The sequence below is a fragment of the Littorina saxatilis genome, linkage group LG8 (assembly GCF_037325665.1).
Source record: "Littorina saxatilis isolate snail1 linkage group LG8, US_GU_Lsax_2.0, whole genome shotgun sequence".
Classification (NCBI taxonomy): domain Eukaryota; kingdom Metazoa; phylum Mollusca; class Gastropoda; order Littorinimorpha; family Littorinidae; genus Littorina; species Littorina saxatilis.
Genome location: NC_090252.1, coordinates 3,893,243 through 3,909,018, shown reverse-complemented (window position 1 = coordinate 3,909,018; position 15,776 = coordinate 3,893,243). Strand labels below are relative to the sequence as shown.

Here is a 15,776-nt window from a genome sequence, read left to right as displayed (position 1 = left end):
AGAAAACATTGAGAGAAAAAACAAACATTGTATGGTTATGTCTGGGTAAACATGTTTTTTAATCTTCAGTAAAGTTTGATAAGAAATTATTGTAAATTTGTGTGCGGCAATAATGGATGATTAATCGTGAGAACAGAAATAGAAGCTTGAAATATTCAGATTTCGTTTCGGGTGCGATTTGGTACGAACTTCCGGTGCGTACGGAAGTCTTTCTTTTGCAATTTATCCACACAAGCATGGTAAGTGTGGAAATTTCGTCTCCAGAAAAAAAGAGATTTTTACAAAAATGTCAGTCTGATTGAAAGCGTTACAGTGCCTAAAGTGAAACAATGACATGTTTTGCTGATCTATCGTAAAGACATCACATCTTTTTGCACGGCTTGTTAATAATCGCTTATCGCTTATTAGTTGAAGCTCCTCTCCAACCATGTGGCTCAAACCAACATGGCCGTCCCCAGCAAAAGTGTCATGCATAGTCTATCTTAGTTACATTTGTACGACACAGTTTAAATTTGACTGTCTTTGCTTACTTTAGGTCTAGACAAAGCTAGGTTAACTATTTTGTCATCATTTCATCATAGCTATTGCTTTAGCGGTTTTGCCAGCAAGAACATCTGGCGGTAGGCAGCCATTTGCACGGTTGCGAGTTCGACCCTGGGTCAGGGCGTTAGCATTTTTCTCCCCCCTTTCCTAACCTTGGTGGTGGGTTCAAGTGCTAGTCTTTCGGATGAGACGAAAAACCGAGGTCCCTTCATGTACACTACATTGGGGTGTGCACGTTAAAGATCCCACGATTGACAAAAGGGTCTTTCCTGGCAAAATTGTATAGGCATAGATAAAAATGTCCACCAAAATACCCGTGTGACTTGGAATAATAGGCCGTGAAAAGTAGGATATGCGCCGAAATGGCTGCGATCTGCTGGCTGATGTGAATGCGTGATGTATTGTGTAAAAAAAATTCCATCTCAGTTCTCACATGGCATAAAATAAATAAATCCCTGCGCCTTGAATATGTGCCCGATATAAATTGCATGAAATAAAAATAAAAAAATAAATCCCTGCGCTTAGAACTGTACCCACGGAATACGCGCGATATAAGCCTCATATTGATTGATTGAGGCGTTGTCTTGTTACCCTTGTCAGGGATGGCCAAATCTATAATAAAAAACCTTGCCAGCCGGGTGTGTAACTTCAAGGAAGTCACTAGCCAGGTATCGGCCGCCCTGGTGGATTTTTGACTCTCCCCTGGCAATCAGGCCGACGATTTGGCCATCCTTGCTCGTGTACCTTTGACGGAAAAAGGTAGCGCTTATTCAGTTATTGCCTGTGTGATGTAAAGTGGTGTGCTTGTGTTTCAGGGAGCGAAGAAGCCAGATCCCAAGGCCGCCAAGGGGAAGTCGGCCCCCGCCGCCAAGTCCAAGAAGGAGGGAGGGGGTGGAAAGGCCAAGAAGAAGGTTTGCATTTGTTTTGTTTTAGTTTACTTTTTTTGATTCATTTAAGAAGTAATCAGGCATGGGAATTCTCCTCGGATCCGAGGATTTGCGAGAAAAGCTATTTCTGAGAGAGAAAAAAAATTCCTGTTCTGAGAAGAAAACATTTTTGTGTAAAGTTCATGAAACAAACTCCCAGATTGCACAGATTTTAAACTAGATTTCAGAAGAAATCCGAGCTTTTTCTTGCAATCAATTCCCATGCCTGAATAATATAGGTTGCCTTAACCCAATGCCTCCCGCAGCGCCCGCTAGCGCCCGCAAAATGAGCCTTTTATAGTTCCCGTAACGCCCGATAGCGGCCGCTAAACACTAGGTCGCTTACTTTCGGTTTCGCTTTGACCTATCCCATCATTCAATACCGCTAATACGCACTTCCGTTTCCGGAGGAAGTAAGGTGTTTTCCTGTGAAAACTGCATGGCAAAACTAAAAGTGGTTCGATTTTTGTGATTTTTTAAAGTTTGTCAATTTTTTGTGTGGCCAAAATGGAGAATCTTAGCAATGGCGACTTCTGGCGTGCCATCATGGGCGAGAGTGATAGTGATGAAGGTGGTTTTGAGGGGTTTTCTTTGGACGAAATTAACAAGAAGGACGAAAGTGACATTGACCTAGATGTTGTTGTGAACGATGAACAGCTTCTGAGGGAATTTGAATCGAGTGACAGTGATCGTGATAGTGATAACCATGGTGATAGTGGTGACAGTGATATAATTTTACCTGTTCTTGCTGCTCCAAATCCTTGTCGAAAAAAAAACCGGCTGTCAAAACAGAATCGTAATGAACTAACAACAAGGTGGAGTGATAGAACTACTCCTGTCCAGCCAAAAAAGTTCGATGTTGGTGTGACACCTGTCGGTCCCCGAAACTGTCTTTGGGTCTGTCATCTGCGATCTTCACTTGTGCAAAGGAGAATGTTTCGCAGAGTTCCACCAGCACCTGGCTCAGTCCATCCACTAACTACTTTGTCTCTTATGTGCATCTTCTGTTAATTTTAGTGACTGACAAAATTAGCAAGCCAACAACGCAAAGTTTTGTATAGTTTTTATTAACTCTAATAACAGAATGTCATATCACTGATACTTTCGAAATGAGCATTGTGTAACGTAATACAAACTGGTCCTGAAAAAACACCTAGCACCATTATAATAACTGTTATTTTTATCAAATGATGTTGCTGACTGACTAGCAGTTGTGTATAATTTACAATTTTGCCACTTGGAACATTTTTGTGCCTAAAAAAGCAAGAGAAGGGGACTAGAATATATTCTGAAAACGTGGATTTTTTGCATCAGTCAACTTGATCATTTTTTTTCAAGCTGTGGATTAAGGTAAAACTCTCCTGGTGTTTCATTTTAAAGAAGTTAAATCTTTCAGCAATTTTTAGATCCAAACTACATTAAAATGTGAACAGTAGTTATTTTTATATGATTTTTTAAAGTTGGTAACCGGGTGCCTTGTACGGAGTTACTCCCCTTGCACTGGGAAATAGATAAGCAACAGGCTCTCAGAATGCGGGAGGCAAAGGGTTAATCAGACCAAAGAACCCATACGATTTTGACATATTTTGTGCACTTGAATGTCTAAAATACAATCGGTTCGGTCGGTCGAGAAAAATAATACGATCCCAAAAATTCCTAAACTACTTTCCTTCACAAGCGCATCCCGACGCGGATCCAGTATTTTTGATGTTCGAATGCTGTGTGGAGTATACTCATTTTTCTGAAGTTAGTTTGATTTTACTTCCTAGTGCAAAACAAGGGTCCCAGGTCTGTAATACAGCTAGTAAAACCATCGTTTCTGTTGGAGGTCCTAGATGCTCTTGCCTAGTTAGACGAAGCCCTTGGGGCCAGTGTACTGTGTGGAGGGTATCAGATTTCTTTTCAACTACCCCTAGAATCGTCTTGGTTAAACCGTTTTATTTTTCTTCCTACTTCTTTAGAGGCTGTTCCCAGGAGTTGTAATACTAATAGAGCCATATGAGACTGTGCCAAAAGGTGACGTTTTCATGTCAGTATGTCCCAAATGACATCACCAGTACATTTTTCATTCTATCTAATCTGTTTTCGTTCTATTTTTTCTAATAACATGCGTTAACAATTGATTGCCAACTGGAATGGAAGAGCACAAAAAGTGTAACTTGATATGTAGTTTCTCTAGAGGGAAAAACATCTTCCACTTTCATGTCAGTGTGTCCCATGCAACATACATTTGCCAAACAGCTATGTGCAAGTAGATTATTTGTTAGTGGTATAGAAAATACTGATCAACAATTAAAGTCAGTTTTCACATTCATTTTCTACCTATTTCTTATTTGTTTATTCTGTTGGCAATGGTGAAATGTCAGCAATCGTGTGTCATTCGGGACAGTAGACATGACACCTGACCTTTTGGCACAGTCTCATATATCCTATTGATTGATTGATTGATTGATTGATATATACACATGTATGATAACGGAGGCTACACATCTCCGGTAGTCAGCTACTGCAGTGTCTGAGGAAGTCGACAGCAGTCCGTGTCTAAAAGAGATACGGCATGTTTTGAATATTTTGAGTTAAGTAAGAAATATCCCCAACCCCTCCGATATGCAAGTTTTCAGACTATGAAGACAAATCTTGGGCAACCAGGTCTTGAGGGGGAGGAAATCTTAACTTTGACCTTCACTGGACCAGGCTTTGTACTACACAGTCCGGATGATGTGGGTCGTGTATGACCCATACTTTCTAAAGGATTCAACGTAAAAAGTATGAGTCGTACACAGCCCACGCCATCTGAATAGGGATAAACTCTGTAAAGTACCATCTTTAATTCCATTTGGGTCGTCCACGACCCACAACATTCGGACTGTGTAGTTCAAATGACATCATTGTTTGTTTAAAAAAGATAATCCTTTAAAAATGTGTTGATAAGGTTATTATGGTCTTTGGGGATTACATTAAGTCTCAATCAAAAAATGTCAATAGTATTATTGAAGATACAGACACTTTAGTGAGGCTCTGGGTCGTTCAGGGCGCACGGTGAAGGTTAGAGGGGGGGGGTGGGGAGGGGGAGTTAACTGTCTCAGCACCCCCCGCGGGTTAGGGGGAGTCCCATATTGGTTGGGACGAGAAAGAATTTACCCGATGCTAACCAGCATGTCGTAAGAGGCGACTAACAGGTTCTGTTTCTCCTTTTACCCTTGTTAAGTGTTTCTTGTATAGAATATAGTCAATGTTTGTAAAGATTTTAGTCAAGCAGTATACAGAAATGTTACGTCCTTTGTACCGGAAACTTGCATTCTCCCAGTAAGGTCATATATTGTACTACGTTGCAAGCCCCTGGAGCAATTTTTAGTGCTTTTGTGAACAAGAAACAATTAACAAGTGGCTCTATCCCATCTCCCCCCTTCCCCCGTCGCGATATAACCTTGAATGGTTGAAAATGACGTTAAACACCAAATAAAGAAAGAAAGACAGAAAGAACTGTCTCAGCATAGCTGTCATTTGAGTTGCCGGCTGTACCCTTACCTCGTGATGATTGTAGACCCCTCTATATGCTTGCTGTTGTTTCTGTTTCACAGAAGTGGTCCAAGGGAAAGGTCCGTGACAAGCTCAACAACCTGATTCTCTTCGACAAGCCAACATACGAAAAGATGTTGAAGGAGGTGCCCAGCTACAAGCTCATCACACCCTCCGTCGTCTCTGAGCGTCTCAAGGTCAGGGGCTCGCTCGCCAAGATGGCCCTGCGAGAGCTGCACTCTAAAGGTCAGTCTTGTTACCTCCCTTTGTTGGCTTGAATGATTTCATGGCCATTTTGCTTTGCATGAGAGAGAATCTGCCTCAATAAGCGTCTTGGTTGAGTGCAACTTTATTTATGTGAAGATTCATTTGTACATGTTAGCAGTCATATTTACAAGCTTGTAGGCATGAAGAATGTAACGTGCCAGAGGAGAACTATTGACGTAGTACATGCGTTGAAGAAAGAATCTTTGTTGTTTACTTCCTGGTCGTAATGTACTTGTACAATTCGACTATCAGGAAGAGTAGCGTTTGATTTATTCATTTAAAAAGAAAAAGAAAAATGGAGACATATTGTGTTGCCTCATTGACTTTAATTTAGTGCCTGAATGCTTGAATCATTCAGTAAATTCTGCGCAGGGAAGCCCTTGAATATCGTAAGAATGAGCTTGATTTTAAAGAAAACAATAGAGGGGTGGTGAGTTAGGATCTCTTGTGCTTTTAGCATTGCGTGTATCACGAGCAGCCAGTGTGATGATCAGAAAGCAGTAGAGAAATGTGTGTTTTGACTGGAATTCGACCGTCGCGATATAACCTTGAACGGTTGAAAATGACGTTAAACACCAAATAAAGAAAGAAATAACTAGAATTCGTAGCTGTTCAGAAGAATCAAAGCAAATTATTGGTAGGTTGCATTCATGAAAAAACAAAACATTTCAAAATTTGTTTTGTCATAAAATTAACATTCTAATAACTTGCCATTCTTGTTTTTTTAGTGACTTTTGGAACATTAGCAGTCTCTGATTTTGGAGTTGTGTTGAGAGGAATGTCACGGCAAAGGAGTATAAAGTGCATGTTGTGTTTTTTCAGGTCTTATCCGCCTCGTGTCGAAACACAGCTCTCAGCTCATCTACACACGCACCACCAAGGCTGCCGATGAGTGAAATGTATTGTTCCGTGTCTGTCAACAGTGAATAAACGTGAAAAAAAGATCACTTATCTCTCAGTGTTTGGCTATGGCATGTGTGAAGGATGCATACATGTGTGTGTGAGGATCACGGCTGGAGTTACTGGCAAAGGTTGATCCATTGGAGCTAGTACAGTGCGACCTCAGTTTTAAAACTAGTGTAAAGCTAAAAGGTACTTGCCATGTAAACTATGATGTGGGGCACTGCAGATCTTGGCAAGCTTTATACGGTGTAAAAGTTTCCTACAACTTAGACACGCACCAACACTGGACACACTGGCTAGACACGCACCAACACTGGACACACTGGCTAGACACGCACCAACACTGGACACACTGGCTAGACACGCACCAACACTGGACACACTGGCTAGACACGCACCAACACTGGACACACTGGCTAGACACGCACCAACACTGGACACACTGGCTAGACACGCACCAACACTGGACACACTGGCTAGACACGCACCAACACTGGACACACTGGCTAGACACGCACCAACACTGGACACACTGGCTAGACACGCACCAACACTGGACACACTGGCTAGACACGCACCAACACTGGACACACTGGCTAGACACGCACCAACACTGGACACACTGGCTAGACACGCACCAACACTGGACACACTGGCTAGACACGCACCAACACTGGACACACTGGCTAGACACGCACCAACACTGGACACACTGGCTAGACACGCACCAACACTGGACACACTGGCTAGACACGCACCAACACTGGACACACTGGCTAGACACGCACCAACACTGGACACACTGGCTAGACACGCACCAACACTGGACACACTGGCTAGACACGCACCAACACTGGACACACTGGCTAGACACGCACCAACACTGGACACACTGGCTAGACACGCACCAACACTGGACACACTGGCTAGACACGCACCAACACTGGACACACTGGCTAGACACGCACCAACACTGGACACACTGGCTAGACACGCACCAACACTGGACACACTGGCTAGACACGCACCAACACTGGACACACTGGCTAGACACGCACCAACACTGGACACACTGGCTAGACACGCACCAACACTGGACACACTGGCTAGACACGCACCAACACTGGACACACTGGCTAGACACGCACCAACACTGGACACACTGGCTAGACACGCACCAACACTGGACACACTGGCTAGACACGCACCAACACTGGACACACTGGCTAGACACGCACCAACACTGGACACACTGGCTAGACACGCACCAACACTGGACACACTGGCTAGACACGCACCAACACTGGACACACTGGCTAGACACGCACCAACACTGGACACACTGGCTAGACACGCACCAACACTGGACACACTGGCTAGACACGCACCAACACTGGACACACTGGCTAGACACGCACCAACACTGGACACACTGGCTAGACACGCACCAACACTGGACACACTGGCTAGACACGCACCAACACTGGACACACTGGCTGCTTCCTGTGCTGAGTTGATTTCATCTTTTAGCGGACATGGTGTCAAACTGGAAAATTGATTCGGCATAACAATTCCTACTCTGCACATGAAACTGCTAGACTGCTGATTCTGTACCTGTTCAAATGTCTGGCTTTATTCCGGTGCTGAGGGAAGGGAGGTAATTTCACACAGCATATGCAAGACGGATAGTTTCATCTGGACTCTTATTTCACAAAATGTATTGGTAACTCAACCATATGCAGCAAACAAATGTGTAGGGTTCACTGATTTTTTAAACAAAGATGCCGGTTTTGCTAACAAACAAGTTGAGTAAATAGCACAGATGTCAAATATCACTTCAAATCTATAGAAAGAACAATGCACTTGCAAAGCACTACATGGTATCGTACACATCTGCATGGACCAGTATTGGTTACCTGTGACTTTTCAATTAAAAGAATTGGATAACTACAATAGAAAGTTTTTGTTTCAGTGGAATCCCCAATTTAGACTTCCTCTACCTGATCTTTGTAAATTTACCCCATTTTAAGACTCCTTCCTTTCTCATATTTGAGATCTTAGGGGGGTTCCACTGTATTAACAAATGTTCCAACAGACATGGGAAAAATAACAGTGTCAAACAAGTGATACTCGAGCAAGCTTTCTCTCCTAACGCAGCGTAGATGAATTGCAAATTGATCAACATTGTGGGATCGCATGTCATGAGTTGAAGTGATTGAATTTGACACCATCATTGTTCTACTTCATGTGACTAAAAACAATCTTTGTATGAGAGAGTGTATTGCTCCATATGCTTGCCCTGATAGGTGGTACCAAACTTGTTGTAATCTTGAACTTTAGCGTGTTAAATTCATAGCTCAGAATCCAGTGACATTCTTGACTTATTTTTGATACAAGTCCATGTAAGCAAGCCAAAGAGCATTTGTCATGAAATTAATTGACGGATTGAGCTCCAAACTTTTGCATAAATAATTAATTTGGTTGTTCAATCGACAAAAATGCACCGAAAATGGCGTACGTTGTCAACCATGGGACATCACTTGCACGAAAGAGTTGTCTCCCTTGTTCGCTCATAGGGATAATTCCTTCTTTGACCCATGTAAACGAAATGCATTCGTACAGTTCATCGGAGTTCATTCCGTAAATTCAAAGGTATCTAAAAATGACTTATGATTACAAGTGCAGGTTCTACAAATTTGGAGACTTAAATGCCTCTGAATTATGAGCAATGAATTTAACACGCTAAAGTTCAAGATTACCAAACTTGTCATTTTACGTTCAGCTTCACACAGTGTTGCTGCGCAGATAATTCTTTCACAATCACAAACGCACATTGCACACACACGCACATTGTGACACACTCTCACACATTGACACATACACTCATGTAAACCAGTGAAAGATTAGTAGTTCTTTCACAGTTTACTAGTTAGCTGCTCTGAGAAACTTCTATATCAACTCAAGGGGAAGAACTGTGGCTGTTCTAAAATATTTGATGATTTGAATTACTTCCCTTGTTTGGTTCCAATTTGTTTTTTACCATTTTGTTTTGTAAGGTCTAAAGTTGTATTATTGTTTAGTTATGCTTTACTTGTACTATTTAGTAATGATTTAATGATGTTTTAGAATATTATTATTAGAAAATTTGTTTTAGTTTAAGAGTATAGACATGTCTTGGATCCCAGTTTTTAATAACCAGGAATGTTATAGTTTATAGTTTTTGGGAACTTTAAAAATATATTTAGTGTTTAGAAATTATTTGAAAGATGCTTAATTGAAGCTTGGTAATTTTAGTGAATATTTGGAAATGTTGTTTTATTTGTTAAGAGGTAAACTGTTCTAAATTAATAATTACCTTTGGGTTTCTACAAGACTTGAATCTTCCTTTCCTTGAGAATCTGACTGAACCAGCTGATCCAGCCCAAATTTGTCCTGAATTATAAAACGTTTTATTCCTAAACCAGGTAAGAAATGGCTTAAATATTAAGTTAGTTTGTTTCTAATATGTATTGTGTACTGTTTTGAAAAGTTATATGAGGTGGCACTTTTTATTCTTGAAGGATTCTTGGGATTGAAATTAATTATGAGATTCTGGGAAAGATGCCAGAAAGACCATGTGGTGTCTGAGCAAAGTGATGGTATGAAGTTGTAGAAGAAATGAATTGTGACATGATAGGTTAGTGTTTTTACTATAATGTTTTGATTATACAAGATGTCTTTTTATGTATCAGTTGTGAGTAATAGTTGATTATTATTTTAGGACTATATTTGATAAAACTTGATTTTCCTTTGTTGCATGATTTACTTACATGGTGCCTGGCCATGTGGTTTTCCTAAAAGTTTCAAGATGTTGTTTGTTCTTGTTTTGAGGCATAGAAATGATAAGTGTTAACAACTTATTCATTTCTGCAATTAATTCAAGTTGATTTGTCATTAATTTGGGTATTGCATAACTGTTGTTGTGCGGGAGCACAGGAAGACTGAAGTATTTGTTTTGTGTGGATTGTTCATGGTTGTAAGAAATGGAACATAGGCACTGTATTGAGATAAGAGGAATCACCACGCGAACTGAGATTAAGTCTGCACAGTTGTTTTGTTAACTGTCGGCTTTATGAGAGATGTAATTTCGAGTGTGCACTGCAACTGGTTACATCAAGAATAATTTGAGACATCAAGTGAATGTCTTAGGTTTTCTGTAAGGGTGATTATGCTTATAGCTAATCACTAAATGGATGAAGTATAGTTTTGATTGACTCTGCTTGTAGCTGTGTCTGATATAGTCTTAACATAACTTCTATCTATTATGGAGGAATCATTGTTATCACAGACAAGTGGGGCTGTGGTTTAGACAATATTTCTGATTGGGTTGGATTCCATATATCATGTATTACATGATATGATATTCCTAGTGTATTCCATTCTTCAGTCATGACAATAACATTGTATTGTTTACGTATTGTGTTGTATCATGTGTTATGTTCTTTTTGTTTTGTTCTATGGTGTATAAAAAAGTGTTCTAGTGAAACTGAAATTTTATCTTGATGATTGTTGAATTATACTTATGCTGTGTTGTTTTATTTTCCAGGGGTAACCTTTTTGTTGTTGATCATCGATCAGCAAGCGTTTGATTCACGATGGATATTTTTTGGTCTAGTGGACCCCTGGTTGTGTCTGGTTTTTGATGAGAGAGTTTTAGATTTTTAGAGAGGAGATTTTGTATTTTTGAAACTAAGTAATTTAAACAGAAGAACTTTTATATTTTGTCGGTTGAACATATGATTGTAATCTGAAAACTGATTTAAAGGAAATGCTTTATCCAAAATAAATTTCTTAGAACACTACCTCATTTTTTGTTTGTTTATTGTGAAAGCAAGATTGTACCTCACCCCGAATCCTCCCTTTAACCATGCTAACACTGAAATAAAATATGTATTAGCAGTAGGTTTACATTTTGGCGCCCAATGTGGGGCTGAGGTTTTTTTGTTTCACAGAAAATTTTCAACTTAGTACATAAAAAAATAGAGAAAGGAAAAAGAAGTTATACAGTAGTAAGAAGAAGGAAAATTTTTGGATTTTTTGTAGGACATATTTTTTTTTAATTTGTAACACGCGGTACACAACCAGGGTGATACAGATTTAAAAAGATGGCTCGTGAGACGGCCCCAACCGCTGACGAGATGGCGGAGTTGCGGGACCAGGTCAAGGAGATGGCCAATGAGCTGGGGCGTCAGAAGGAGGAGGCCATCAAGCAGAAGCAAGAGGCGACTGACGCCGCCACAGCCGAGCTGAACGACCTGCGAGAGCAACTGGCTGGCGTCACAGAGGAACTGGGTCGTCAACGCCAGCAACCCATCACGGTCCAAGTGGACAACCCTCCCCAGCCTCAGAGGTTGAAGACTTTCACCGGCCTTGCCCCCGCTGGAGGGAACGAGTGTGATTTTAGGGCTTGGGCTCAGCAGATGGAATCATTTCTGCTGACACCCGACCTCAAGCCTTGCGACTCCCGCATCTTGGCCAGCTTGAGGGGAGTGGCCTTCAACGCCGTGAAGGAACTGACCACCAACGCGGACATTATTTCTAAAATCCGTAGTCTTTTTGGGTGTGTGGAGGACACTGAGGCCCAGCTCCTTGCCTTTGCCAGCAGAAGGCTCAAACCAAAAGAGAAGGCAGCTGATTTTCTGCTTCAGCTTTGGGGGGAGCTGCTGGAGATCAACACGATGGCCAAGCTCGGAAAAGAAGAACTCCAGACGAAACTCTACAGAACCTTCTGTACGGGTTTACAGTCGACCCTGCCTCTGCTGGCCCTGGAGATGCGCAACAAATTTGGTTTTCCAGGGACAGCAGCACCAGCCCTGGACGACTTACTGCTGATGGTCCGCCGGACGGCGGAGATGGCCCCAGCATCGGCAACGAAGGCCACAACACAGGCACACGCCCACCAGGTGGAGGCCCCTGCCATTGACTACGACAAGCTGGCCGACAAAGTGGCAGAGCGCCTTCGGCCTGCCCCAACAGAGGGCGTGAGACCTGCACCGAGGGGGGGCAAGAGACTGTGCTTCAATTGCGGGGTGTTTGGGGCACACATCGCGAGGGATTGCAGGAGTCCTCCAAATCCCAGGAGAGTCGCGGAGGAGCGGTCCAAGATGGGCAGCCCGTTAAACGGTCGTCAGTCAATGGCAACGGGCCGCCGTTGACTGAGCTTCCTGCCACGGAGAGAGCCCGGAGACTCAACAGGGCCGCCGACATCATCGACAGCGGTTTGTTGAGTCTCAATGCAGTTAGGCTGCAAAGTCCTCTCACAGTCAGTATCAATCCTGGGAAGACATTAGAACTACGGGGGAAAATACCTGATGAAACGACCAAGGATATTAACATTTTTCCCCGAGATCCTGATCTACTTCCACCAGGGTTGATAGTGCTCAGTGCACAGTGCACTGATCTGACTGTGAGAGTAGTAGTGAAGAACACCTCCAGGACGTCGGTTAATTTAAGCAGCACAGATATTATTGCCGAACTTAATACAGATGATTGTGACAGTAACATTGACTCTTTAGTGGGACCAGCCTGTGAGACACCTATCCAGATAGGTGATGTGCGTAGTACGTGTCTCATCGACACAGGGTCACAGGTGTCTACAGTCGGTGAATCTTTCTATCGAAAACATTTCCAGCATTTGGAACTGCGTGATCTGGAGACTGAACTCACTGTGAGAGGGGCGGGTGGAAGTATTGTACCATATTTGGGCTATGTTGTGATGAGTGTGTGTTTGCCATTGGATGTTGTTGGTGTGAGTGAGAGTGTGTCCACTATGGTTCTTGTTTGCCCCGATACTGAGTATTCTTCTAAAGTACCATTCATTATCGGCACAAACACCCTTAATCTGTTCGCGAAGAAGGGTGAGCAGAGAGTCGGGGGGCATTTCGCAACTGTGTTACCTCTCAGAAGTGAAGTAGCTTTTGCATACAAAGACTTAGCCAGAAATGAGACCGGACGGCTTGGTTCAGTGAGACTACTTGAAAAGGATGTCACTGTCCCGGCCGGTGAGACCGTTGAGGTCAAGGGTTTCAGCGGAGCTCACGTACCAAGTACGCGAAGTTCAGTTCTTGTTCAAGAGCCAGTTTTTCATACCCTACCTGAAGGTCTGAGGGTGATCAGTTGCAAGGTGCCTACCAGTGCTCTACCCCGTCTTAAAGTCTTTTTATGTAACAGTTCTGATTGTAACATTGTTGTTAGAAAACGTCAGATTGTTGCAGATTTGTTTGTTGTACATGCTGAGTATGACCTTCACAAACTATTGAGTACGTTGTCACCCAGTGAGAGTACTGACAGTGACAGTGACAGCAATACTGTACATGCTTGCAGTGCAACTACTACCACATCCTCAGAACCCTCAGGACTAAAGTTTCAGTTTGGTGAGAAAGCTCCGCCTGAGTGGTGTGATCGTTTTGGAAAACGACTGGACAGTTTTAGTGATGTTTTTATTAAAAGTGAGTTTGACATTGGTCGGGCTGAGACAGGACTTTTTGACATTGAGCTGCAGCCTGGACCTGACATCAGAGAAAGAGCAAGACCTCTTTCTCCAAGAGACTTTGAGGAATGCCGACAACATATTCAGGGGTTGTTGGATTCAAAGGTCATACGACCATCAAACTCTTCTTTTGCAAGTCCCATAGTCCTTGTGAGAAAGAAGACTGGTGCGCTCAGAATGTGTGTTGATTACAGAAAAGTTAATGCACGTACAGTGAGAGATAGCTACTCCATCCCAAAGGTTGAGGATCTGTTTTTGACACTAAGCGGAGCTAAGTATTTTTCCAGCATGGATCTGTGTAAAGCTTATTATCAGGTTCCCATGTCTGATCATGCCAGCAAAGTGTCAGCATTTATTACTCCTTTTGGTTTGTTTGAGTGGGATAGGTTATCCCAAGGACTAGTGAATGCTCCCGCTTGTTTTCAGAGACTCATGGAGACTGTTTTTAGTGACATGAATCTTGTTGAGCTGATAATATTTCTGGACGATATTTTGATTCATGCACAGTCGCTTGAAGAACTGGAGGAAAGAACAGTGAAAGTGCTCGAAAGACTGAGAAAATTCAATTTGAAGCTTGATCCGTCCAAATGTATTTTCGGAGCCACCGAGATCCGTCATCTGGGTTACATGATATCAGAGGGGACCATACGCCCTGACCCAGAGAAACTTGCGGCTGTCACTTCATGGCCAAGACCCTCCACCGTGAAAGAGGTCAAGTCTTTCCTTGGTTTTGCAGGGTTTTATCGCCGTTTTATCGAAGACTTCGCCAGTCTGGCAAAACCCCTGAATGACTTGACGATAGGATATGTTCCAGCTAAGTGCAAGAAGAAGACAGGATCAAAGAAGCCCACTCTGAGTCTCTCGTCAGATGTTTCCCATCTGTGGGGTGAGAAACAACAAAAAGCATTCCAGTCGATCATTCAAGCGCTCACAAATTCACCTGTTCTGGGGATTGCCGACAAGAGAAAACCTTTTACTCTTCATTGCGACGCCAGTGGCACAGGTCTAGGCGCCGTACTGTACCAGGAACAGGACAAACAGTTGAAGGTGATAGCCTACGCAAGCCGGGGATTGAACAAGTCTGAGCAGAATTATCCGGCACACAAACGGGAATTTCTTGCACTGAAGTGGGCCATGAGCGACAAGTTCAGCGACTATCTTCTGGGCTCGCCAGTGACCGTCGTGACGGACAACAATCCGCTCTGCTACATTCTAAAAAATGCAAAACTTGACGCGACCAGTCACCGTTGGCTTTCATCACTATCAATCTTTGACTTTCAACTGAGGTATAAGAAGGGGACAACTCACGTCGATGCCGATGCTCTATCCCGACGTCCGCAGGAGCCGCCTGAAGAAGACCTAGAGTACCAGAAAATGATGGAGGAGACTGAGTTCCTGCGCGATAAGGCAAAAAGGTTTGAGGAAGAGGCCCAGGCAACCGTAGAATTGAACCGGGAAACTGTGTGTGCCATCCTCACCGCTAAGGGAGTCCGTCGTACTGCTACTTTTTGTCGCCAGTCAGTCCAGCATCGCGAACAGTTTCAAGACGACACAGAATTTCAGGATTCTGAGTCAGAGTGGTACCCAGCAGTTGAACATTTAGTCAAGAACCCGGAACTGATTAGTGATGACATTCTAGGCCCGCCTGAAGAACCAACACCGAGATCTGAGCGCTGCTGGCGAAAACTTCAGCTGGAAGACAAAAACTTAGCGATAGTGATAAAACACTTGGAACAGAGAGTGAAGTTGGATGCCAGCAAAACAGAACACTGTACCCCCGAGTTGAAGATGCTTGCCAAAGAACAGGGAAAATTAGAGGTGAAGGACGGTGTCTTATACAGAAGAGTGCTGGAAGAAGACAACATTAGGTGGCAGCTAGTTGTTCCTTCCTCCCATAGGGCTGAAGCCATGAGGGGAGTCCATGAGGATTTGTTCCATACACATGCTGAAGACGCAATCCGACAAGCCAGACTCCGTTTCTTTTGGCCGTACATGGCTCGAGACATTGAAACTAAGATCAAGAAATGCAGTCGCTGTATTCGAAGGGGGGCGCGTCAACAGAAAGCTCCTATGAACAGCATAGAGACATC

General features: G+C 43.0%; 1 protein-coding gene across 1 annotated transcript; it reads left to right on the top strand.

The window, feature by feature from the left end:
• The first annotated feature begins 152 nt into the window (after positions 1-152).
• Positions 153-6,202, top strand: LOC138972551 (small ribosomal subunit protein eS25-like). Its single transcript, XM_070345200.1, has 4 exons — positions 153-239; positions 1,359-1,454; positions 5,051-5,234; positions 6,078-6,202. The coding sequence occupies exons 1-4, from the start codon at positions 237-239 to the stop codon at positions 6,149-6,151; spliced, it is 357 nt and encodes a 118-aa protein (XP_070201301.1). The 5' UTR covers positions 153-236; the 3' UTR covers positions 6,152-6,202.
• The last annotated feature ends 9,574 nt before the right edge of the window (positions 6,203-15,776 follow it).